At 56.2% G+C, this 23,539-nt stretch overlaps 1 protein-coding gene across 1 annotated transcript in view; it reads right to left on the bottom strand.

The window, feature by feature from the left end:
* SCHIP1 (schwannomin interacting protein 1) overlaps window positions 1-23,085 on the bottom strand; it is a gene marked incomplete at its 3' end in the record, with an annotated part of 57,861 nt that extends 34,776 nt beyond the window's left edge. The window contains exon 1 of the mRNA XM_068170956.1: window positions 22,327-23,085. Coding sequence (XP_068027057.1) covers window positions 22,327-22,866 — 540 coding nt within the window. The remainder of the gene's footprint in view (window positions 1-22,326) is intronic.
* Between the last annotated feature and the right edge of the window lie 454 nt (window positions 23,086-23,539).

Below are 23,539 nucleotides of genomic sequence, written 5' to 3'. Positions count from 1 at the left end.
AGCTTCTAACTCCCCCTGGGCACTGTGCTGCTGGGCAAGCTGCTGTGGGTGCCCTGCTGGAGCAGGGGCTTGGACTGGGTGAGCTCCAGAGGTCCCTTCCAAGGCCCTGCTGAGACCTCACCTGCAATATTGCATCCAGCTCTCGGCTCCCCAGGTCAGGAGGGACAGGGATCTGCTGGAGAGAGTCTGAGGGAGGGCTGCAAGGATGCTGAAGGGACTGCAGCACTGCCTGGGGAGGAGAGGCTGAGAGCCCTGGGGCTGTTCAGTCTGGAGAGAAGACTGAGAGGGATCTGATCAATGTCTATCAATAGCTGAGGGCTGGGGGTCAGGAAGGAAGGGACAGGGACAGGCTCTGCTCAGTTGTGCCCTGGGATAGGACAAGGAGCAATGGATGGAAACTGCAGCCCAGGAGGTTCCACCTCAGCATGAGGAGGAACTTCTTCCCTGTGAGGCTCCCAGAGGCCTGGAGCAGGCTGCCCAGAGAGGTTGTGGAGTCTCCTCCTCTGGAGCCTTCCCAGCCCTGTCTGGATGTGTTCCTGTGTGACCTGTGCTGGGTTCTCTGCTCCTGCTCTGGCAGGGGAGTTGGACTGGCAGATCTCCAGAGGTCCCTTCCAACCCCTAACATCCTCTGAGCTGTGATCCTGTCCTTTGCAAGCCTCATCTTGCTTGGATTTTGTGATACCCTCCATCTTCTCCCTTGGTGCAAACTGTAGTTACAGCATCACAGCAGTTCTGCCTTGCTCCAAAACAATCAGGGCCACCTCCTTGGCCAAGGGGACTCAACCATCTGAAGGTCTTTTCCAAGCAGGCAATTCTCTGATGCTATGAGAAGTGACAACATCCAGTTCCTCAGCCCAGCAGATGTGCCCAGGCTCTGCTGGAGGCTGCTGGGTGCTGAAGCCACATCCCAGGAGCACCTCACTCAAAGGCACAGAATTGCAGATTCACAGAATGGGTTGGGTTGGAAGGGACCTTAAAGATCATCTCTTTCCAATCCCCTGCCATGGGCAGGGACACTTCCCACCAGCCCAGGCTGCTCAAAGCCTCATCCAGCCTGGCCTTGAACAGCTCCAGGGAGGTGTTTCACACCCACAGCCTCCCTGGACAACCTGTGCCAGTGTCTCCCCACCCTCACTGTCAAGAATTTCTTCCTCCTTTCCAGTCTCAGTCTCCCCTCTCCCAGCTCAAAGCCATTCCCTCTAATCCTGTCACTCCCAGCCCTTGTCAAAAGTCTCTCCCCCAGCTCTCCTGTATCCCCTTCAGGTCCTGGAATCACAGAATCACCAAGGCTGGAAGAGACCTCAAAGATCATCCAGTCCAACCTGTCACCACAGACCTCATGTCTAGACCATGGCACCAAGTGCCACATCCAATCCCCTCTTGAACACCTCCAGGGATGGGGACTCCACCACCTCCCTGGGGCAGCACATCCCAGTGGCTAATCTCTCTTGCTGGGAAGAACTTTCTCCTCACCTCCAGCCTAAACCTCCCCTGGCACAGCTTGAGACTGTGTCCTCTTGTTCTGCTGCTGGCTGCCTGGGAGAAGAGACCAACCCCCACCTGGCTACAGCCTCCCTTCAGGGAGTTGCAGAGAGCAAGAAGGTCTCCCCTGAGCCTTCTCTTCTGCAGGCTAAGCAATCCCAGCTCCCTCAGCCTCTCCTCACAGGGCTGTGCTCCAGACCCCTCCCCAGCTTTCTTGCCCTTCTCTGGACACCTTCCAGCAGCTCAACATCTTTCCTAACCTGAGGAGCCCAGAACTGGACACAGGAAGGCTGCTCTAAGGCCTCCCTAGAGCCTTCTCTTCTCCAGGCTGGCCAGGTGGCCACATTTTTGCATCACTTGGCCACCTGGCCAGCTCAGCTCAGCTCAGCTCAGCAAAGTGCCTGCAGTTTTCCAGCACCTCAAACCTGAAAATCCCTGGGAGTGCTCCAGGCCCTGTGGGAGGGCTCAGAACACCTAGGAGCAGGGAGGACCACGTCATGCCTGCTCCACAGGACTGCATTTACACACAGAGCCTTCTTGTTCCCCAGGCCAAAGCACAGACAATCACCTTTTGTTCTCATGACAGGGGCTGTCTTCTGAGCTGCTCTAAGCACCAGGTTCATCCAAAACCATCATTCGGCTCTCCCAGCCCCTTCTCCAGCAGAGCTAATGCCCACACAATGTGTGTTCAAGGCTCAGCACCCTATTCCAACATCATTTTACAGTCAAGGGACCTGGGAGTAGTGGTTGACAGCAGCTGAACAGGAGCCAGCAGTGTGCCCAGGGGGCAAAGAAAGCCAATGGCATCCTGGCCTGCATCAGGAAGAGTGTGGCCAGCAGGAGCAGGGAGGTCATTGTGCCCTGTGCTCAGCACTGCTGAGGCCACACCTTGAGTCCTGTGTCCAGTTCTGGGCTCCTCAGGTTAGGAAAGATGTTGAGCTGCTGGAAGGTGTCCAGAGAAGGGCAAGAAAGCTGGGGAGGGGTCTGGAGCACAGCCCTGTGAGGAGAGGCTGAGGGAGCTGGGGTTGCTTAGCCTGGAGAAGAGGAAGCTCAGGGGAGACCTTCTTGCTCTCTGCAACTCCCTGAAGGGAGGTTGGAGGCAGGAGGGCACACTGCTGGCTCATGTTCAGCCTACTGTCAATCAGTACCCCTAGGTCCCTTTCTGAACACCAGGGACAAGCTTGAAATCAGAAGATTTCACCTCAACATGAGGAGAAACTTCTTTGGTATGAGTGTGACAGAGGCCTGGAGCAGGCTGCCCAGACAGGTTGTGGAGTCTCCTGCTCTGGAGCCATTCCAACCCCACCTGGATGCATCCCTGTGCAGCCTCCCCTGGGTGATGCTGCTCTGGCAGGGGGGTTGGGATGGATGATCTCTGGAGGTCCCTTCTCACCTCTGATGTTCTGTGAGACTGTGATCACCACACTGCAAACACCAGCAGCATGTCCAAGGCATGGAGATAGCTGTGGTGGCCTTCCCTGGGGACAGTTAATTTGAGCAGAAGCTGTTGCTTCTGTGCCAGGCATGTGCTGGGTTCCATCTTTCCTGCTGTCCCTCCAAACACACAACTTTCCCAGGCAACAAACAAACAAACCCCAAAACAACTAACCAATAAAATGCTTACTACAGCTGCAGTTGCCTCCTGAAAGGAGCTGGGATGAAGGGCTGTCCCTTGGGGATCAAAGGGCATCTGCAGGGTTGGATCCAGGCCTCAAACTGCTCTTCCAGTTTTGCCTGGCCCAGTGCAAAGCATGGAAATCAGAGGCAGCAGCAGCCATGCCTTAAGCTGGGTGTGATCAGAGACTCCTGGAATGCTTTGGGTGGGAAGGGACCTTTCCAGGCCAGCCAGCCCAACCCCCTGCAGCCACCAATTAAGAACCTCACCCCTGAGCCATGGCCCTCAGCACCACATCTTAATGGCTTTGAAACCCCTCCAGGGCTGGGGACTCCTCCACTGCTCTGGGCAGCCTGGGCCAGGCCTGGACAACCCTTTCCATGATATCCAACCTAAACCTCCCCTGGTGCAACTTGAGGCGGTTTCCTGTCCCTTGCTCCTTTAGAGAAGAGCCCAAGCCCCAGCTGGCTCCAGGCTCCTTTCAGGCAGTTGTAGAGGGGCAGAAGGTCTCCCCTCAGCCTCCTCTTCTCCACACCAAACACCCCCAGCTCCCCCAGCTGCTCCTCCCCAGCCCTGTGCTCCAGACCCTTCCCCAGCTTTGTTGCCCTTCTCTGGACCTGCTCCAGCATCTCACTGTCCTTTAATCATACAATGGTCCAGCCCAGAAGGGACCTTCAAAGCTCATCCTGTCCAACACCCCCTGCAGTCAGCAGGGACATCCCCAACTAGCTCAGGTTGCCCAGAGCCCTGTCCAGCCTCAGCTGGAATAGCTCCAGGGATGGAGCCTCAACCACCTTCCTGGGCAACCTGTTGCAGTGTTCCACAACAACCACCTCACCTGGGATAGTTCCAGGCAGGAGGCATCTCCCACCTCTCTGGGCAACCTGGGACAGGATCTCACCACCCTCAGGGTAAATCTCTTCCTCCTCTCCAGCCACAATCTCCCTCTTTTACTTTCAAACCATCACCCCTTGTCCTGTCATGACAGGCCCTGCTCAAATGTCTGTCCCCAGCTTTTTCTGACTGGCCCCTTTTAAGCCCTGAAAAGCCACCAGAAGGTCTCCTTGAAGACCCCTCCTCTCCTCCAGGCTGAGCTCTCCAGCTTATATTCCACAGACAACACTGCCTGCAAGCTCCTGCCTCCCAAAAGCTCAGCCCTGCCTGGCAGGTGAAGACCTTGGAAGAGTTTGTAGATGCTGCAGAGGCTCTCCAGCAGCTATAATTAGCAGCAGCAATTTCACTGGCATTAACCTTCAGCTAATTGCACACCCAAATTACTCCATCAGTAAGGAAGTGCACAGATAATGAGGTAGGAGGGGCTGCAAGGTGGAAATCTGGAGTGATCCTCCACAGTCTCACAGTATCACCAAGGTTGGAAGAGACCTTGAGGATCATCGAGTCCAACCTGTCACCACAGAGCTCATGACTAGACCATGGCACCAAGTGCCACATCCAATCCCCTCTTGAACACCTCCAGGGATGGGGACTCTACCACCTCCCTGGGCAGCACATTCCAATGGGCAATCACTCTCTCTGGGAAGAACTTTCTCCTCACCTCCAGCCTAATCCTCCCCTGGCACAGCTTGAGACTGTGTCCTCTTGTTCTGATGCTGGGTGCCTGAGAGAAGAGACCAACCCCTTCCTGGCTACAACCTCCCTTCAGGTAGTTGTAGAGGGCAATGAGGTCTCCCCTGAGCCTCCTCTTCTCCAGGCTAAGCAACCCCAGCTCCCTCAGCCTCTCCTCACAGGGCTGTGCTCAAGGCCTCTCCCCAGCCTTGTTGCCCTTCTCTGGACACCTTCAACTTCCCTGCTCCTGCTGGCCACACTATCCTTAATGCAGGCCAGGATGCCATTGGCCTTCTTGGCCACCTGGGCACACTGCTCCAACAGCAGTGCAGCTCCTGAGGGATACCACAGCCTTCCGCTTTGCAGCTGCCCAAGCTGGGCTGAGGGTTGGAAAGAGCAACAGCCCAGGACCACCACTGCAGAACCTCATCTTAGGTGGGAAAATGTGGGAAACCCTCATCCACACATCTTATAGACAGCTTGGAGCTGTGTCTCCTGGGAAGCAAGTGCAGCTCATCCAGCACCTGAGGAGGGAAAAGGGCTGCAGAAGCTCCTGAGGAAGCCCTTTTTGTGCAATGGAAATGTTAATGAGGTATGGAGATGTGAGGCATTTGGGGCAGTTGAAGATGTCTCTTCACTGACTTCCAGGAGAAGAGGAGGACAAGGCTGTAGGTAGGGCTGGTCTGCAGGCACCTGCCCTGATTTTCACCCACTTCGCCCTTCCTAGAATCAGGCAACTGAACAAAGGTCCTGCTGACCAGAGGCTCACAGGATGCTAGGGGTAGGAAGAGACTTCTGGAGACCTTCCAGTCCAGCCCCCTGCCAGAGCAGGAGCAGAGAATCCAGCACAGGTCTCACAGGAACACATCCAGACAGGGCTGGAAAGGCTCCAGAGAAGGAGACTCCACAACCTCTCTGGGCAGCCTGCTCCAGGCCTCTGGGACCCTCACAGGGAAGAAGTTCCTCCTCATGCTGAGGTGGAACCTCCTGGGCTTCAGCTTACATCCATTGCTCCTTGTCCTATCCCAGGGAGCAAGTGAGCAGAGCCTGTCCCTGTCCCCTCCCTCCTGACCCGCAGCCCTCAGCTATTGATAGACATTGGTAAGATTCTCTCTCAGCCTTCTCTTCTCCAGACTAAACAGCCCCAGGGCTCTCAGCCTCTCCTCATAGGCCTCTCAGCCTCTCCTCATAGGGCTCTCAGCCTCTCCTCATAGGGTTCCAGTCCCTTAATGTGTTTTCCAAGGCTACAGGATGTGCCCTTGCTGTTCCCAAGAGCTCCCAGGTCAGCCTACAGATGAAGAAGCTTGAGAGGCTTCCTGCTTAGAACAGGGCTCTTCCTGCTTAGAACAGGGCTCTTCCTGCTTGCCAAGGCACAGCTAGAAGCTGGCTTCAGGATTTCCAACCTGAGACACATTGGATGAGGGAGCAGGAGGTGAAGGCAACAGGCAGGATCTTGCGCCAGGATCTCCACTGAGCTGTTGGGAATGCTGCAGGAATGCAAACGATGCAAGAATTGGAATAATGCAAATGAATGGTGGTACAGAGCTGGGAGGAGTGGCTGAAACCCCTGCAGGCTGTGCTGACATTCAGCCAGCCCTGGACAGGCTGCAGAGCTAGGGGAGAGGAACCTCATGAAGTTCAACAAGAGCAAGTGTAGGTTCCTGCAGCTGGGCAGGAACAGCCTCCTGCACCAGGATAGGTGAGGGGAGACCTGCTGGAGAGCAGCTCCACACAGAAGGACCTGGGAGTGCTGGGGAACAAGCTCCCCATCAGCCAGCAATGTGCCCTGGGGGCCAGAAAGGACAATGGGGTCCTGGGCTGCACGAAGAAGGATGAGGTCAGCAGGTCAGGGGAGGTTCTTCTCCTCTACACTGCCCAAGTGAGATCACATCTGGAGTCCTGGGTCCAGTTCTGGGCTCCCCAGCTCAAGAGAGACAGGGAACTGCTGGAGAGAGTCCAGGGGAGGCTGCAAAGCTGCTGGGGGGCCTGGAGCAGCTCTGGGAGGAGCAAAGGCTGAGAGCCCTGGGGCTGAGAGCCTGCAGAAGAGCAGCCCCAGAGGGCAGCTGAGCAATGCTCAGCAAGAGACAAAGGAGCTGTGGGGAGCAAGAGGCTGGGGCCAGGCTCTGCTCAGTGGTGCCCAGGGACAGGAGAAGAGGCAGTGGGCACAAAGTGGAGCCCAGGAGGTTGCATGTGAATAGGAGGAGAAAGTTGTTTGGTGTGAGGGTGCTGGAGGCCTGGAGCAGGCTGCCCAGAGAGGTTGTGGAGTCTCCTTGTGTGGAGAGCTTCCAACCCCCCCTGGGCACTGTGCTGCTGGGCAAGCTGCTGTGGGTGCCCTGCTGGAGCAGGGGCTTGGACTGGGTGATCTCCAGAGGTCCCTTCCAGTCCTCACCGTGCTGGGGTGCTGGGAAATGCACAGAACAGAGGACAAAAAAAGACTTGGAGAGGAATCTGTTTCGGCAAAACTCCTCAGGGCAGCTTACCATCAACCTCCTGTCAGGCAAAGGAGACCTAGAGGAAGCTGTCCACTCACAACCTAGGTACCAAACTGTTATTTCCCCAAGTCCCTCTTCAATAAATTCAATACAGGGATTACATTAAATAAAGAGTTGAGATCAAATTTAAGTCTAGATTAAAGTTTTAATGCCTCACTAAAAGCCTTTCCATTCCCTGTGGATCACACAACAGCAGCAGCTTTGGGATGCATAAAGAATTACAGCACTTTAATATAGTTCTCTCTTTCTGGGTTTTGGGGTTTTTTTTTTCAGCCTTGTCATATTACCAGCCTGGAGCTGTTCAAGAAAGATGTGAACATGGCACCAGGGGACATGGATTAATGGCCATGGTGGGCTTGGGTTGAAGGTTGGGCTTGATGGTCTGAAAGGTCTCTTCCAACTAAAACAATTCCATCACTTTATCATTCTAAATCCCACACCAACCCTTCCCTTCCCTTCCCTTCCCTTCCCTTCCCTTCCCTTCCCTTCCCTTCCCTTCCCTTCCCTTCCCTTCCCTTCCCTTCCCTTCCCTTCCCTTCCCTTCCCTTCCCTTCCCTTCCCTTCCCTTCCCTTCCCTTCCCTTCCCTTCCCTTCCCTTCCCTTCCCTTCCCTTCCCTTCCCTTCCCTTTCCCTTTCCCTTTCCCTTCCCCCTTCCCCTTCCCCTTCCCCTTCCCCAGATATTTCCTCCAGCTCAACTCAGTGGTGTTGATGATCTCCAGAAGTCCTTCCAAACCTCAACATTCTATGATTCTATGAAAAGAGATCTACAGATCACTGAGCAGGAAACCCAGACTGAGGTCAGAAAGATCACAGAATCACAGAACTGTCAGGGTTGGAAGGGACCTCAAGGCTCAGCCAGTCCCAACCCCCTGCCTTGGGCAGGGACACCTCACACCACAGCAGGTTGCTCACAGCCACAGCCAGCCTGGCTGCAAACACCTCCAGGCAGGAGGCTCCCACCACCTCCCTGGGCAACCTGTGCCAGGCTCTCACCACCCTCATGGCCAACAACTTCTTCCTCACAGCCAATCTCAATCTCCCCACTTCTAGTTTTGCTCCCCCAGTCCTATCCCTCCCTGACACCCTCAAAAGTCCCTCCCCAGCTTTCTTGGAGCCCCCTGCAGATCCTGGAAGGCCACCAGAAGGTCTCCTGGGAGCCTTCTCCTCTCCAGCCTGCACAACCCCAACTCTCTCAGGCTGTCTCCAGAGCAGAGCAGCTCCAGCCCTCTGCTCCTCCTCGGGGCCCTTCTCTGGACACCTTCCAGCCCCTCCAGATCCTTCCTGGCACAGAGGCTCCAGAACTGGACCCAGAGCTCCAGCTGTGGTCTCAGCAGAGTGGAGCAGAGGGGCAGAATCCCCTCCCTGGCCCTGCTGGCCACACTTCTCTTGCTGCAGCCCAGGCTCTGCTTGGCTCTCTGGGCTGCAAGTGCTCCCTGCTGGCTCCTGTTGAGCTTCTCCTCCCCCAGTACCCCCAAGGCCTTTTCTTCAGGGCTGCTCTCCTGCCAGTCCCTGCCCAGCCTATAGCAGTGCCTGGGATTGCCCTGACCCAGCTGCAGGACCTTGCCCTTGGCCTTGCTGAACCTCATGAGGTTGGCTTGTGCCCACCTCTCCAGCCTGTCCAGCTCCCTCTGGATGGATCCCTTCCCTCCAGCTGTCAGCTGCACCACACAGCTTGGTGTGGTTGGTGAACTTGCTGCGGGTGACACAAATGGCTGCAGAAGTGTGACAGGGAAAGACAAAGTGTCCTAGAATGGCACCAGCACTTCAAGAAGCTGGAAAGCCTCCAGGAGCAGGGTGATTATGTGGCACCTCACGTCTTACAGGCAACTACTGCAGATAATTGCAAGAGGGAAACTCATTTTCCACTGGAGCCATCAGCTCTCTGCTCAGAGAAGCAAGATTGATTTCAGATCCTGGCTGCTGCATGAGGGCTGGAAGGAATATTTTCAGAGCTTTTCAGCTGTAGCTAAGGAAGCTTCCCCTGGAAAAGTGGAATTATTCCAGAGAGCCACAGAATGGTTTGAGTTGGAAGGGACCTTGAAGATCATAGAATCATAGAATGGTCTGGGTTGGAAGGGAGCTCCAAAGCTCACCCAGTCCAACCCCCCTGCACTCAGGAGAGGGATCCCCAACTAGCTCAGGTTGCCCAGAGCCCTCTCCAGCCTCACCTGGAATATCTCCAGGGATGGAGCCTCAACCACCTCCCTGGGCAACCTGTTGCAGTGTTCCACAACAACCACCTCCTGATGCAGAACTTGGTCCTCACATCCAATCTCAATCTGCTCTGCTCTAGTTTGAAGCCATTGCCCCTGGTCCTGTCCCTGCAGGCCTTTGCAAACAGTCTCCCTGGAGGAGGTCTCCCCAGAGGAGGTCTCCCCAGAGCCTTCTCTTCTCCAGGCTGAACACCCCCAGCTCCCTCAGCCTGTGCTCCCAGCAGAGCTGCTCCAACCCCCTGAGCATTTTCGTGACCCTCTCCATCAGGTCCAGGTCCTTCCTGTGCTGAGGGCTGCAGAGCTGCACACAGCACTGCAGGTGAGGTCTCAGCAGAGCAGAGCCAAGTGTCAGAATCACCTCTCTGGCAATGCAGCCCAGGCTGTGATTTGCCTTCTCTCCTAGCATTAGCAGGGAAACCTCCCCCTTGACAGCCACAAGAGACCAACCCCTAATGCTGGAGCAGCTGTGGCTGCTCCTCAGCATTGTCAGTGCTCAGCTGGGGGGTGATGATCTGTAGGGAGCAGCCTCCAGCCCTAGCAATTTGTGGTCCCCAGTGGTCAGTCATGGTACACACTGACCAGATGATGGGACCACGTTCAACAGCTGCTGGGTTTGGAACTTAAACACTTACAGTGAAACACTGGGAGAAACAAAAGCAGCTTTCATAGAATCATAGGATGGTTGGAAAGGAACCTCTCTAGGTCACCAGTCCAACCCCCCTGCAGCCAGCCGGGACAGCTGCAGCTAGAGCAGGCTGCTCAGAGCCTCAAACAACCTAACCTGGAGTGGTTCCAGCCATGAGGCATCTCCTCCTTCTTTGGGCAACATGGGAGAGGATCTTACTACCCTCCCTGCAAAGAATTTCTTCCTTCTCCACAATCTGAGTCTCTCTCTTTCAGTTCAAGCCATCCCCCCTTGTCCTGTCACAAAGGACCTCCTCAAAAGTCTGTCCCCAGCTTTCTGCTCAGCTCCTTTCAGCACTGCAAGGCCACCTGAAGGTCTTGTGGAGCCTTCTCTTCTCCAGGCTGCTCTAAGGTCTCCTGGACCTTTCTCTTCTCCAGGCTGCACAACCCCAACTCTCTCAGCCTGGCCTCACAGCAGAGGGCTTCCAGCCCTCCCAGCATTGCTGTGGCCTCCTCTGGCTCTGCTCCACCAGGTCCCTGTCTGTGCTGACCACTCCAGAGCTGGACTCACAAACCCTTCCCAGTGGTGACCATAACTGAACATGAGTATTTTATACAATCCCACAGCAGGCTTTCCCCTCAAAAAGCATCACAAACCCCCAACAAACATGAAATGGTGCTCCCTGCAAACCTGCTTTGGCTTGCACCACAACCATTTGGAGATGAGGAACAATTTCTTTCCTGCAGGAGTGGCCAGGCAGTGGCACAGGCTGCCCAGGGAGGTGGTGGAGTCCCCATCCCTGGAGGTGTTCAAGAAACCTGTGGCCATGGTGCTCAGGCCCATGGTTTAGTGGGCATGGTGGGGTTGGGTTGCTGGTTGGACTGGATGATCTGGGAGGGCTTTTCCAACTCAAACAATTCCATGGTTCTGTAATCTTGGTCATGCTGTAAATAGTCTCTTGCACAGATGTGTGTCTAAAACAGTAAAAGTGCCAGGTGCTGCACTTTGGCCACAGCAACCCCAGGCAGAGCCACAGGCTGGGGTCAGAGTGGCTGAGAGCAGCCAGGCAGAGAGGGACCTGGGGGTAGTGTTGGACAGCAGCTGAACATGAGCCAGCAGTGTGCCCAGGGGGCCAAGAAGGCCAAAGGCATCCTGGCCTGCACCAGGAAGAGTGTGGCCAGCAGGAGCAGGGAAGTCATTCTGCCCTGTGCTCAGCACTGCTGAGGCCACACCTTGAGTCCTGTGTCCAGTTCTGGGCTCCTCAGGTTAGGAAAGATGTTGAGCTGCTGGAAGGTGTCCAGAGAAGGGCAAGAAAGCTGGGGAGGGGTCTGGAGCACAGCCCTGTGAGGAGAGGCTGAGGGAGCTGGGGTTGCTTAGCCTGGAGGAGAGGAGGCTCAGGGGAGACCTTCTTGCTCTCTGCACCTCCCTGAAGGGAGGTTGTAGCCAGGTGGGGGTTGGTCTCTTCTCCCAGGCAGCCAGCAGCAGAACAAGAGGACACAGTCTCAAACTGTGCCAGGGGAGGTTTAGGCTGGAGGTGAGGAGAAAGTTCTTCCCAGAAAGAGGAATTGGCCATTGGAATGTGCTGCCCAGGGAGGTGGTGGAGTCCCCATCCCTGGAGGTGTTCAAGAGGGGACTGGATGTGGCACTTGGTGCCATGGTCTAGTAGTCATGACACAACCTGGGTGACAGGTTGGACTTGATGATCTCTGAGGTCTTTTCCAACCTTGTTGATTCTATGATTCTATGAAAAGGCAAAAGACCAAACAAAAGTCTCCTGCCACCAGAAAGGAAACATTTGACTTCAGGAGGGGAAGTCATAAAAGTGGCCAAACACAAACTAATTGGGAGCTCAGCAAGTTTGCTTTGCCTCCTCCCAGGCAGCTTATCCAACATGTTGATAAATGGTTAATTTCACACAAAATAAACTCTAGTAACTAGACCTCACAGTGCAGGGGAGCTCCCTTTGGCTTCCCATTTCTCCTCTGCTTTAAGATGAGGGAGTAAATCCCGAGGATCCCTAGCAGTAGGGATTGGGTTTGCTTGGACAATCTTTCTCTAGATGCTGGTGTTAGCTCAGGAGCATCACCTGGACAGGCTGGAGTCCCCATCCCTGGAAGGGTTCAGAAAAGGCTTGGATGTGGCACTTGGAACCATGGTTTAGTTGTCAGGAGGTGTTAGGTATTAGGTCATAGCTTGGACTTGATGATCTCTGAGGTCTTTTCCAAGCTGGTTGATTCTGTGATTGTATGAGAAATGGTGCTCTGAATGCAGTCAGAGGGGAAGTGTCTGAGGGAGGGTAGGGAAGATCTACAGAGGGGTCTGGACAGGTTGCATCAATAGGCCAAGGCCAATGGAATGAGATTCAACAAGGCCAAGTGTTGGTTCCTGCACTTGGGTCACAAGAACCCCCATGAAGGCTCCAGGCTATGGGCAGAGTGGTTGGAAACTGCTTATTGGAAAAGGACCTGAGGATGCTGGCTGACAGTGGATGAAGATGAGGCAGAGTGTGCCCAGGTGGCCAAGAAGGCCACCAGCATCCTGGCTTGGATCAGCAAGAGTGTGGCCTGCAGGACCAGGGCAGAGATTGTCCTCCTGTACTGGGCACTGGTGAGGCTGCACCGGGAACCCTGGGTTCAGACTGGGCTCCTCACTGCAAGAAGGACATAGAGGGACTGGAGCAGCTCCAGGGAAGGGCAAAGAAGCTGGGGAAGGGTCTGGAGAACAGGGCTGGGGAGGAGCAGGTGAGGGTGTTCAGCCTGGAGAAAAGGAGGCTGAGGGGAGACCTCATTGCTGTCTACAGCTCCCTGAAAGGAGGCTGGAGCCAGGTGGGGCTTGGTCAAGCAACAGGATGGGGAAACAAGCAACAGGATAAGAGGAAATGGCCTGAAACTATGCCAAGGGAGGTTTAAGTTGGACATGAGGAAAAATTTCTTCCTCAAAAGGGTTGTCAAGGGCTGACCCAGGCTGCCCAGGGCAGTGGTGGAGTCCCCACCCCCACAGAGGTTTCAGAGCTGTGCAGCTGTGGTGCTGAGGGCCATGGTTTGGTGGTGAGCTGGCAGGGCTGGGGTCATGCTTGGACTGGATGAGCTTAAAGGTCTCTTCCAGCCAGAACAGCTCTGTGATTCTACCAACTCAGGATGAAAAGCCTGGGTGCCTGCCTCAGGAAAAGGGCAGAGACTTCTCCCAGACAGACCCAGGATGACCTCTGCCTGTCCACCAACTGCACAGGGGCTGCTGCTAGCAACCCCCCACTTCACTCCAGCTGCTCCAGCAAGCCCTGCCTGCTTAGACTTCAGCCCTGCTGCTTTCTGCTTGCCACGTTTATTTTTCTGGCCTTTCCCAAGTGCCTGCAAGAGTTGGAGGGAGTTTGAGTCATGTTCCTGAAGAGCTTTGTCAGCAACACCTTTTTGCTGCTGGGCTGGAGCTAGTCTGGCTTTCCAGCGCTCCCCAGCAGGTCTGCAGAGTGCTTTGAGTTGCAGCTTTCTCTCCAGATGACTTTTAAATACCTCCTGCCTGTAATTTCTCTCTCTCCACACAGACCATTATTTCCCACAGGGTTACAGACACCCCAGCCCGTTCCCCTCCCCCTCACCCCAGGAGCTTCTGTCCTTCAGCAGCCCAAATAACAGGTTGGACACAGCACAGGGTGATTCCAAGGATGAAATCCCACTGCCCTCCCATTTCTCACCCCCAAGCCCCACCCAACAGATGCACAAGCACATCATCATTACCCTGTCACAGAACTCCTCCTGCTGCCCACCTTGATTTCTGCCCCACAGGCTCAGGCAGGTTGAATCATAGAATCACAGAATGGGCTGGGCAGGAAGGGAGCTCCAAAGCTCATCCTGTCCACCTCCCTGCACTCAGGAGGGGGATCCCCAACTAGCTCAGGTTGCCCAGAGCCCTCTCCAGCCTCACCTGGAATATCTCCAGGGATGGAGCCTCAACCACCTCCCTGGGCAACCTGTTGCAGTGTTCCAGCAGCCTCCTGGTGCAGAACTTGTTCCTCACATCCAATCTCAATCTGCTCTGCTCTCATTTCAAACCATTGCCCCTTATCCACTTGCTGCAGGCCTTAGGAAAGTCTCTCTGCAGCCTTCCTGTAGCCCCCTTCAGGTCCTGGCGGGCTGCTCTCCCTAGAGCCTTCTCTTCTCCAGGCTGAACACCCCCAGCTCCCTCAGCCTGTGCTCACAGCAGAGCTGCTCCAACCCCCTGAGCATTTTTGTGTCCCTCCTCTGGAGCCTCTCCATCAGGTCCAGGTCCTTCCTGTGTTGAGGGCTCCAGACCTGGATGCAGTACTCCTGGTGAGGTCTCACCAGAGCAGAGTCAAGTGGTTGAGATGGGATCTGAAAGACTTGGCAAAGGTAAGAATAGAATAGAATAGAATAGAATAGAATAGAATAGAATAGAATAGAATAGAATAGAATAGAATAGAATAGAATAGAATAGAATAGAATAGAATTAACCACTTTGGAAGAGACCTTTGAGATCATCAAGTCCAACCTATCACCCAGCACCATCTAATCAACTAACCATGGCACCAAGGGCCTCACCCAGGCTCTTTTTAAACACCTCCAGGGATGGGGACTCCACCACCTCCCTGGGCAGCACATCCCAGTGGCCAATCTCTCTGTCTGGAAAGAATTTCTTTCTAACATCAGCATAAACCTTCTCTGGCGCAGCTTGAGGCTGTGTCCTCTTGTTCTGCTGCTGTCTGCCTGGGAGAAGAGACCAACCCCCAGGTCAAGAAGGTCTCCCCTGAGCCTCCTCTCCTCCAGGCTAAGCAACCCCAGCTCCCTCAGCCTCTCCTCACAGGGCTGTGCTCCAGACCCCTCCCCAGCTTTCTTGCCCTTCTCTGGACACCTTCCAGCAGCTCAACATCTTTCCTAACCTGAGGAGCCCAGAACTGGACACAGGACTCAAGGTGTGGCCTCAGCAGTGCTGAGCACAGGGCACAATGACCTCCCTGCTCCTGCTGGCCACACTATTCCTGATGCAGGCCAGGATGCCCTTTGCCTTCTTGACCCCCTGGGCACACTGCTGGCTCCTGTTCAGCCTACTGTCAACCACTACCCCCAGGTCCCTCTCTGCCTGGCTGCTCCCAGCCTGTAGCACTGCTGGGGAGGGATGAGAGGTTCCAGGCAGCACAATCCCTTCGTGGCAGGATTGCCCCAACAAAAGGAGGCTCTGAGAGGATGAAGAGGCTCACTTGCAGAAAAGTTCCCATTGGAAATCCTCAGAATTTGCTATTGATGAAGCCCAACACCAAAAAGACTCTGTGAAAAGCCACTGGTTGGCCTTATAGAGAACCACAGAATGCTTTGAGTTGGAAGGGACCTCAAAGATCATCCAGTGCCAGGGACACCTCCCACCAGCCCAGGCTGCTCAAGGCCTCATCCAGCCTGGCCTTGAACACCTCCAGGGAGGGGGCAGCCACAGCCTCCCTGGGCAGCCTGTGCCAGAGTCTCCCCACCTTCACTGGAAAGAATTTCTTCCTCCTCTCCAGTCTCAGTCTCCCCTCTTCCAGCTTCAATCCATTGCCTCTCATCCTGGCACTCCCAGCCCTTGTCACAAGTCCCTCCCCAGCCCTCCTGCATCTCCTTCAAGGACTGGGAGGCTGCTCTAAGGTCTCCCTGGAGCCTTCTCATCTCCAGGCTGAACAGCCCCAACTCTCCCAGCCTGTCCCCACAGGGGAGGTTCTCCAGCCCTCTGACCATCTCCATGGCCTCCTATGGAGCCTCTCCTGCAGCCTCCACCTCCCCCAGTCACTCACCAGCTGACTGGGAAGCAGCAGCAGCTAGCTGGAGCCCATCACCCAGGGGAATTCACTCAGCTAGAGGAGAAACATTCATCAAGGGAGAATCTCTGTGCTGTCACCTCACCTATTTAGCACTTCCCTTAATGAAAGGCTCTGCAGCAGCCATGAAGATAAAGGTTTCAGGTTGTGGGTTGGGTGGCTTCCCCCCCCCCCAGGATTATTAATCACAGGCATTCTGCTTGGCCCAGTTTCCAAAGCAGCAAACATATATCTTCCCAATCTGGGTAATTACCAAGGCTCCTCAAGCAACAAGCCTTTTTCTGAGTAGCTAGAGATGTTCTGCCAGCTTAATGACACTGCAGCCTCTGGCAGAATCATTAATATCTCACCAGCCTCATCTAACCTTTGAGCTGGGTGGAAAAGTGGCCAAAGTACATGGCTCTGCTCACTCCTCCACAGCAGAACACCAAGGTGAGCAGAGGGCTGAAGGACATCTCTCATGAAGCCAGGCTTGGACAGCAGCTCTCTGAGCTGGGTTAGGAACTGGCTGGAGGCTGAGCTCAGAGAGTGGTGGTGAATGGTGCCACAGCCAGCTGGCAGCCAGGCACCAGTGGTGTGCCCCAGGGATCAGTGCTGGGCCCCAGACTGTTCAATATCTTTATTGATGATCTGGAGGAGGGGACTGAGTCTATCATCGGTAAGTTTGCAGATGACACCAAGCTGGGGGCAGGAGTTGATCTCTTAGAGGGTTGGAGAGCTCTGCAGAGGGACCTGGACAGGCTGGGCAGATGGGCAGAGGCCAAGGGCAGGAGATTGAACACATCCAAGTGCCAGGTTCTGCACATTGGCCACAGCAACCCCAGGCAGTGCTACAGGCTGGGGTCAGAGTGGCTGAGAGCAGCCAGGCAGAGAGGGACCTGGGGGTAGTGGTTGATGGTAGGCTGAACATGAGCCTGCAGTGTGCCCAGGGGGCCAAGAAGGCCAAGGGCATCCTGGCCTGCATCAGGAAGAGTGTGGCCAGCAGGAGCAGGGAGGTCATTGTGCCCTGTGCTCAGCACTGCTGAGGCCACACCTTGAGTCCTGTGTCCAGTTCTGGGCTCCTCAGGTTAGGAAAGATGTTGAGCTGCTGGAAGGTGTCCAGAGAAGGGCAAGAAAGCTGGGGAGGGGTCTGGAGCACAGCCCTGTGAGGAGAGGCTGAGGGAGCTGGGGTTGCTTAGCCTGGAGAAGAGGAGGCTCAGGGGAGACCTTCTTGCTCTCTGCAACTCCCTGAAGGGAGGCTGTAGCCAGGTAGGGGTTGGTCTCTTCTCCCAGGCAGCCAGCAGCAGAACAAGAGGACACAGTCTCAAGCTGTGCCAGGGGAGGTTTAGGCTGGAGGTGAGGAGAAAGTTCTTCACTGAAAGAGTTGTTAGCCATTGGGATGTGCTGCCCAGGGAGGTGGTGGAGTCCCCATCCCTGGAGGTGTTCAAGAGGGGATTGGATGTGGCACTTGGTGCCATGGTCTAGTCATGAGGTCTGTGGTGACAGGTTGGACTCCATGATCTTAGAGGTCTCTTCCAACCTTGGTGATTCTGTGACACTGTGATCTGCAAGCCCTCACGAGCACTCGAGTCTCCTGGTGGCTTGGCTGAGCCATTTCCTCTCCTCCAAGTGGTTCCTTTTTTTTAATTGAGTATGGGATTTGCAGCTATTATTTTCAGCAAACAGACTCTATTGATTGTAATTACCATCCTCAGAGAGGCGAGGGAAGGAATATCAAAGCCATTAACGCCGCTCTGGATTGTATGAGCGTCATTAGCGGCACGGCCAGCCTTGCAGCCTCGCTTCCCAAGCAACCTCAGCAGCTCCTGAGCTCCAGAAATCATCTCCTGGCACATTAGGTACAGCTCTGGGCACAGCCAGGAGTTGAGGAAAAGGGGAGGGGCAAAATATAATGGGAGAGAATCAGAGAATCACAGAATCAACCAGGTTGGAAAAGACCTCAGAGATCATCAAGTCCAACCTGTCACCCAACACCTCCTGACAACTGAACCATGGCTCCAAGTGCCACATCCAATCCCCTCTTGAACACCTCCAGGGATGGGGACTCCACCACCTCCCTGGGCAGCACATCCCAGTGGCCAATCTCTCTTGCTAGGAAGAACATTCTTCTCACCTTAAGCTTAAACTACCCCTGGCACAGCTTGAGACTGTGTCCTCTTGCTCTGCTGCTGGGTGCCTGGGAGAAGAGACCAACCTCCACCTGGCTACAACCTCCCTTCAGGGAGTTGCAGAGAGCAAGAAGGTCTCCCCTGAGCCTCCTCTTCTCCAGGCTAAGCAACCCCAGCTCCCTCAGCCTCTCCTCACAGGGCTGTGCTCCAGACCCCTCCCCAGCCTTATTGCCCTTCTCTGGATGTGTTCAAGGCAGGCTTGCTGCAGCTGGGTGATTAAGAAGATACTTGGAGAGTTGAAGCTTCTAAGCATCAACTGCCTTCAGGAAAGGTGAAATTTCCTCTCTTGGGTAACAGTCCAGCAGGCTCAAGAGCCATCTAACACAACTCAGAGAGCTTGTGCACGCCAGGGTGGGCTTGCAAGCAGCTTATCTACCCAATTGCAGCTCCAGGAGCAGTTACTTCACCCTCATTTGGAGAACACCAGGTTGGATGAGGCCTTGAGCAATCAGGTCTAGTGAAGAGTGTCCCTGGCAATGCCAAGCAGGTTGGAACTAGATGATCTTCAAGGTCCATTCCAACCCAAACCAATCTATCAATCTATGAAACATCCTCCATTTCTAGACTACTTTTTCCCATGGGCCCTGGCCCAAGTGAGTCCCCCCAGAGTCACCAGACAAACATGGCCCTATGGAACTGGGTGGCATTACAGCAAGTCCCCATCTTGAGGGCAACCTGCCCATGGACAAGGCCCAGCCAAGACTGACAGACCCAGCACCATCCAACCCCAGCGTTCTGCAGCTCTCTCATCAGCATCATTTAAAGCATTATTTAATGGGGCTGCTGAAGCCAAGCAGAAGTCTTCAGCCTCTTCCTCAACCACAGAATCACAGAATTTCAGGGGCTGGAAGGGACCTCCAAAGCTCAGCCAGTCCTTTCCTCCTGACAGAGCAGGATGACCCAGAGCAGGTCACACAGGAACTCATCCAGGCAGCTCTTGAATCTCTCCAGAGAGGGAGACTTCACAACCCCCCTGGGCAGCCTGCTCCAGGCCTCTGTCACCCTCACAGGGAAATAATTCTTCCTCCTGTTTCCATGGCACTTCCTCTGCCTCAGCTTCCACCACTGCCCCTTGTGCTGGCATTGGGCATCCCCCAGCAGAGCCTGGCTCCAGCCTCTGGGCATCACCCTGCGCAGCTTTAGCAACAGCAAGGAGCTCACCCTCAGGCTCCTCCTCTCCAAGCTCCAGAGCCCTCAGCTCCCTCAGGCTCTCCTCAGGAGAAAGATCTTCCACTGCCTGCAGCATCTTTGTGGCTCTGTGCTGGACTCTTAGAGGCAGTTCCTGAGATCCTTCCTGACCTGAGGGGCCCAGAACTGGACACAATATTCCAGATGTGGCCTCTCCAGGGCAGAGTAGAGGGGGAAGACTACCTCTTTCTACCTACTCACCACAGCCCTTCTAATCCACCCTAGAATGACATTGGTCCTCTTGGCCACCAGAGCACATTGCTGGCTCATGCTCAACCTCCCATCCACCAGGACCTCCAGAATGCTTGTGGTAGGAGCTACTCAACCACCACTACCCTGGCTGTGGCTCAAGGAACCAGCCTTGGCCCTCACATCTTGTTTGTGTCGTGCAACTGCATCTGGAAGCTGAGCAACAGCCCCTGGGATTGATGTTCATTTCCTCCAAACACCCCAGCACCTGAGGCTGGCCCCATCCTCTTGTCCCCTGCCCCTCAGCTCTTGCTGAGCACTGAGAGATTCCCCTCTCCAGGCTACACTAAGAATGAATTCTCTCTTTTCCTAACACATTCTGCCAGTGGTTGGAGCAAGCCAGTCCATCTCCTCTGCAGGTGCTTCCGGGCTGGTTTCGGTTCATGATTTCCACGTTTACAAACACTTGGGCTTCCAGCATGGCAAGGCAAGGTTGTGTTAGAAACAACTAGACCCCAAACTGCAGGAAAATGTCCAGGGCAGGAGGAAATTCAAAAGGAAGAAGAAAATAAATATAAAAAAGGAAGATTTTCCTCTTTGGTCTGGTTTTAGTTGGCCTTGAAGGCATTGAGCTCCTGCAGCTTAGAATCATAGAATCAATAAGGTTGGAAAAGACCTCAGGGATCATCAAGCCCAACCTGTCACCCAACACCTCCTGACAACTAAACCATGGCACCAAGTGCCACATCCAATCCCCTCTTGAACACCTCCAGGGATGGGGACTCCACCACCTCCATGGGCAGCACATCCCAATGGGCAATCACTCTCTCTGTGTAGAACTTCTTCCTCACCTCCAGCCTAAACCTCCCCTGGCACAGCTTGAGACTATGTCCTCTTGTTCTGCTGCTGGCTGCCTGGGAGAAGAGACCAACCCCCACCTGGCTCCAACCTCCCTTCAGGGAGTTGCAGAGAGCAAGAAGGTCTCCCCTGAGCCTCCTCTTCTCCAGGCTAAGCAACCCCAGCTCCCTCAGCCTCTCCTCACAGGGCTGTGCTCCAGACCCCTCCCCAGCCTTGCTGCCCTCCTCTGGACACATTCAAGTGTCTCAATGCCCTTCTTGTTGGTTTGTTGTGAGGGGTGCCACAGACAGCCTGAACAGTGCAGGAGGGGATGGTGGTACCGTGGTGGGCATCACACACCTCATCTGAGCTGGCCTGAAGGTGAAATGTCTCTTCCCAGTGGGGTCTGGGCTGCTACCAACAGCCCTCTCCCTTTGCCTCAGCTGAGAAATGGAGAGAGCAGAGCTGGAATACATACTCCACCTCCTTCCCCTTGGGAAAAGGGGAATCCCAAGGGAAAGTAAACCAGGTCCAGGTGCTTCCAGGACCACTGCTTAGGTGGGGATTTGAGGAAAGAGTCTCTCCAGGGGCCACACACACTGAAAAAAACTTCTGTCTGTGGAGCAGAAAACTACAGTTTAAGAGGACTGGAGCTCAGCCCTACCCACAGGAGATGCTCTCAAGGTGCTGAGCAATTTGATGCTCAAATCTGGCTGTCCACCACGGTTCAAATCAGCTTCATGTACTGCTGAGGCCCGCTCAGGCTGCACAGCACAAGCTGCAAACCTCAGATCTCAGCAGGACAAGTCAGGGCGTGAGGCAGCAGTGAATGCCTATGGGCCCACAAGAGGGAAGGGGAGGATGGAGGAGGAGGAGGAGGAGGATCCTTAGAGGCAAAATTCCTTAGGTGACACCTCACCTGGTTAAGCACATGCCCTGAGGCAATGAGTTTCCAAGCTGCCAGCAGCTTGCTTTATCAGATAATGCCTAGCAATAACCTCCTAAACCACAAGCCCCCGAGCTTGCCCCCCCCCCGCCTTTTTAAGCACAAATGGCTATCATTAAGGATGTCACCTGTCAGCTCCTCAGGGTGCTGAGGCTACAGTGTTCAGGCTGAGTCAAAAACACATCCTGCACAGCAGCTGTCCCACTCCTCTAGCAGCTTCTCATGCCCAGCAGCCACCCAGATTTCTCACCAATTAGCTGCCATGCAAAGATTTGGAGGGTTTTTTGGGGGGGGAGGAGGAAGGGGGGGAGGGAAATCCCCACCTCCCCGAGGCAGATGACTTCACAGGAAGGAAAAGGGATGGAATGCCTTAAAACCCCACAAATAAATAAATAATCCTAAAAGCCATCAAGCATGCCAGCGGGGAGGCTGCAGGGCGTGGGTGGTGAGAGGCACACATCCCTCAGCCCCGTGTGTCATCACCTCCCAGGGCTCCTGCCGTCGGTTTCGGGGGGGAGGATTTCGGTGGATTTCCTTTGATTCATACATAATGGAAGAGGCTCAAGTAGCTGCGTGTGCAGGGCTGCTTCCCCTCCCCATCATCACATCCTTCGCATCCCAGAAGTTAGACATAATTCCTACAACACTCTGGAGACAACGTGCCCGTGCAATGTTTTTTTTAGGGCTTGCTGTAAAAGCCACGTTTGGGGGGTGGGGGGTGGGGGTGCTTCAGCTCAGCCAACGCCAGGTTCTTACCATCCTTTACGGATGGACGACACACACCACCAGTCTGCCCCTGCCCCCAGACAGCGGAGAAGCTTCTCCAAGAGAAAACCACCTCCGAAGACACTCCAGCAGTGAAGGAGCCGCACCGCTCCCACCGGACACTGGCACCAGCTGCTGCCCCATCCCCGGGGTCCCGCAGCTGCCCAAAGCATCCCAAAGATGCTCCGGCAAAGTTCGCTTCTCCGGTCTCACGCTTCCCCGGACGCACCGCAGCACCGGGCTGGGGACACCGATCCCCACCCCCGTCTGCCACCGGTTGCCGGTCCCGGTGTGGGAGGAAATCCCCCAGCAGCCCGGTGGGTCCCGCCGCACCGAGGCCGGTTCCCCCGGCGAAACCCTCCACGGCCATAGCCGGACTGGGAGTCACCACCCCGGCGCTCGCCGCACCCTCCCGGTCCGCCAGCCTTCCCGGTACGACTCACCGAGGCGGGGTTGCTCCGTTGTCTTCGCTCCTGCTCCCGGCACTGCAAACCAGCCAAGTGCCTTTCCAAGGCCGCCCAGTCCATAGCCGGTGGCTGCGGCTCCCGCGGGGGCTGAGCTCCGCCGCCGCTCCTCCGCACCCGCCGCCCGCCCGGTCCCGCCGTTCCTCCGCGCCGCCGCTCCTGCGGGGGCAGCGGCGGCGGGCGCTGGTGCGGCCGCGGGCGGGAGGAAGCGGTGGCGGCGGCGGTGTTGGGGCGACGGCGGGGAGAGGCGGCGGAGGGGGAACGGCGGCAGCGGGCATCGCCGCCGGGGCAGCGAGGAGGCTGCCGGAGCTCCGGTGGGGAGGGCAGGTAACCCCCGTCCTCCTCCTCCTCCTCCTCTTCTTCCTCCTCCTCCTCTTCTTCCTCCTCCGAGTCCTCCAGCGCCGCCAGGTCCAGGCTGCTGGGGGACGGCGAGGACTTGCCCTCCGAGCACGGCGTGGCTTTGCTGGAGTTGGACTCCGAGCTGGAGCGGCTGCTGCCGGCGTCGCTCCCTAAATCCATCCCATCCTCCCGGGAGTCCTGCCGGGGAGAGAGAAGCGGAGAAAAACCCACCTCGTCAGACAAACCGGCACCGGCTCCTAAACCCTCTGAGAACCGGCCGTGCCCGGGGCGGGCCGCCCGCCTTTGCCGGGGGCCGCCCCCGCGCACCGGAGCCGCCGCTAGCACCGTGGGGCGGCCCCGGGCGGGAGGCGGCGGCGGCGGCCCCGGCGCCGCTCTCGGAGCGCCCTCCGCGGGCGGAGCGGGGAGGAACGGGGCGGGGGACGGGGCGGCGCTGCCCGCGGCAGCCGGCTCGGGGGGGAGCGTGGACGGGGCCGGCTGCTGGGGAATCGCTGCCGGGTGCGGAGAAGCCGAGGCCTGCCGGGGGGAAGAGCCGCGGCGGGGAGCCGAGGCCAGGGAAGGGGAAGCTGGGGCCGGGTCGTGGAGACGCCCCCGGGGAAGGAAACCGGAGCCTGGCCGGGGGAGACGGCGCGGGGGGAGCCGGAGCCGCGCTGGGGCCCGGCCAAGGGAACGGCCGCAGGGCAGGGGAAGCCGAGGCAGGGACCGTGGAGCCGCCCCGCGGGGCGCTGGAGCTGGGACAGCCGGGGCTTGGCCGGCGGGAGCTGGGCACAAGCCGGGAGAGACAGCGCGGAGGGGAGTCCTGGCCGGAGGCAGCGCCGCGGGCAGCGGGAAGCCC

The sequence above is a fragment of the Melanerpes formicivorus genome, unplaced genomic scaffold (assembly GCF_026170545.1).
Source record: "Melanerpes formicivorus ecotype bairdi unplaced genomic scaffold, bMelFor1.0.p_v2 SCAF_929, whole genome shotgun sequence".
Taxonomy (NCBI): Eukaryota; Metazoa; Chordata; class Aves; order Piciformes; family Picidae; genus Melanerpes; species Melanerpes formicivorus.
Note: the sequence above shows the minus strand (reverse complement) of the source record. Positions and strands in the feature narration are given on the sequence as shown.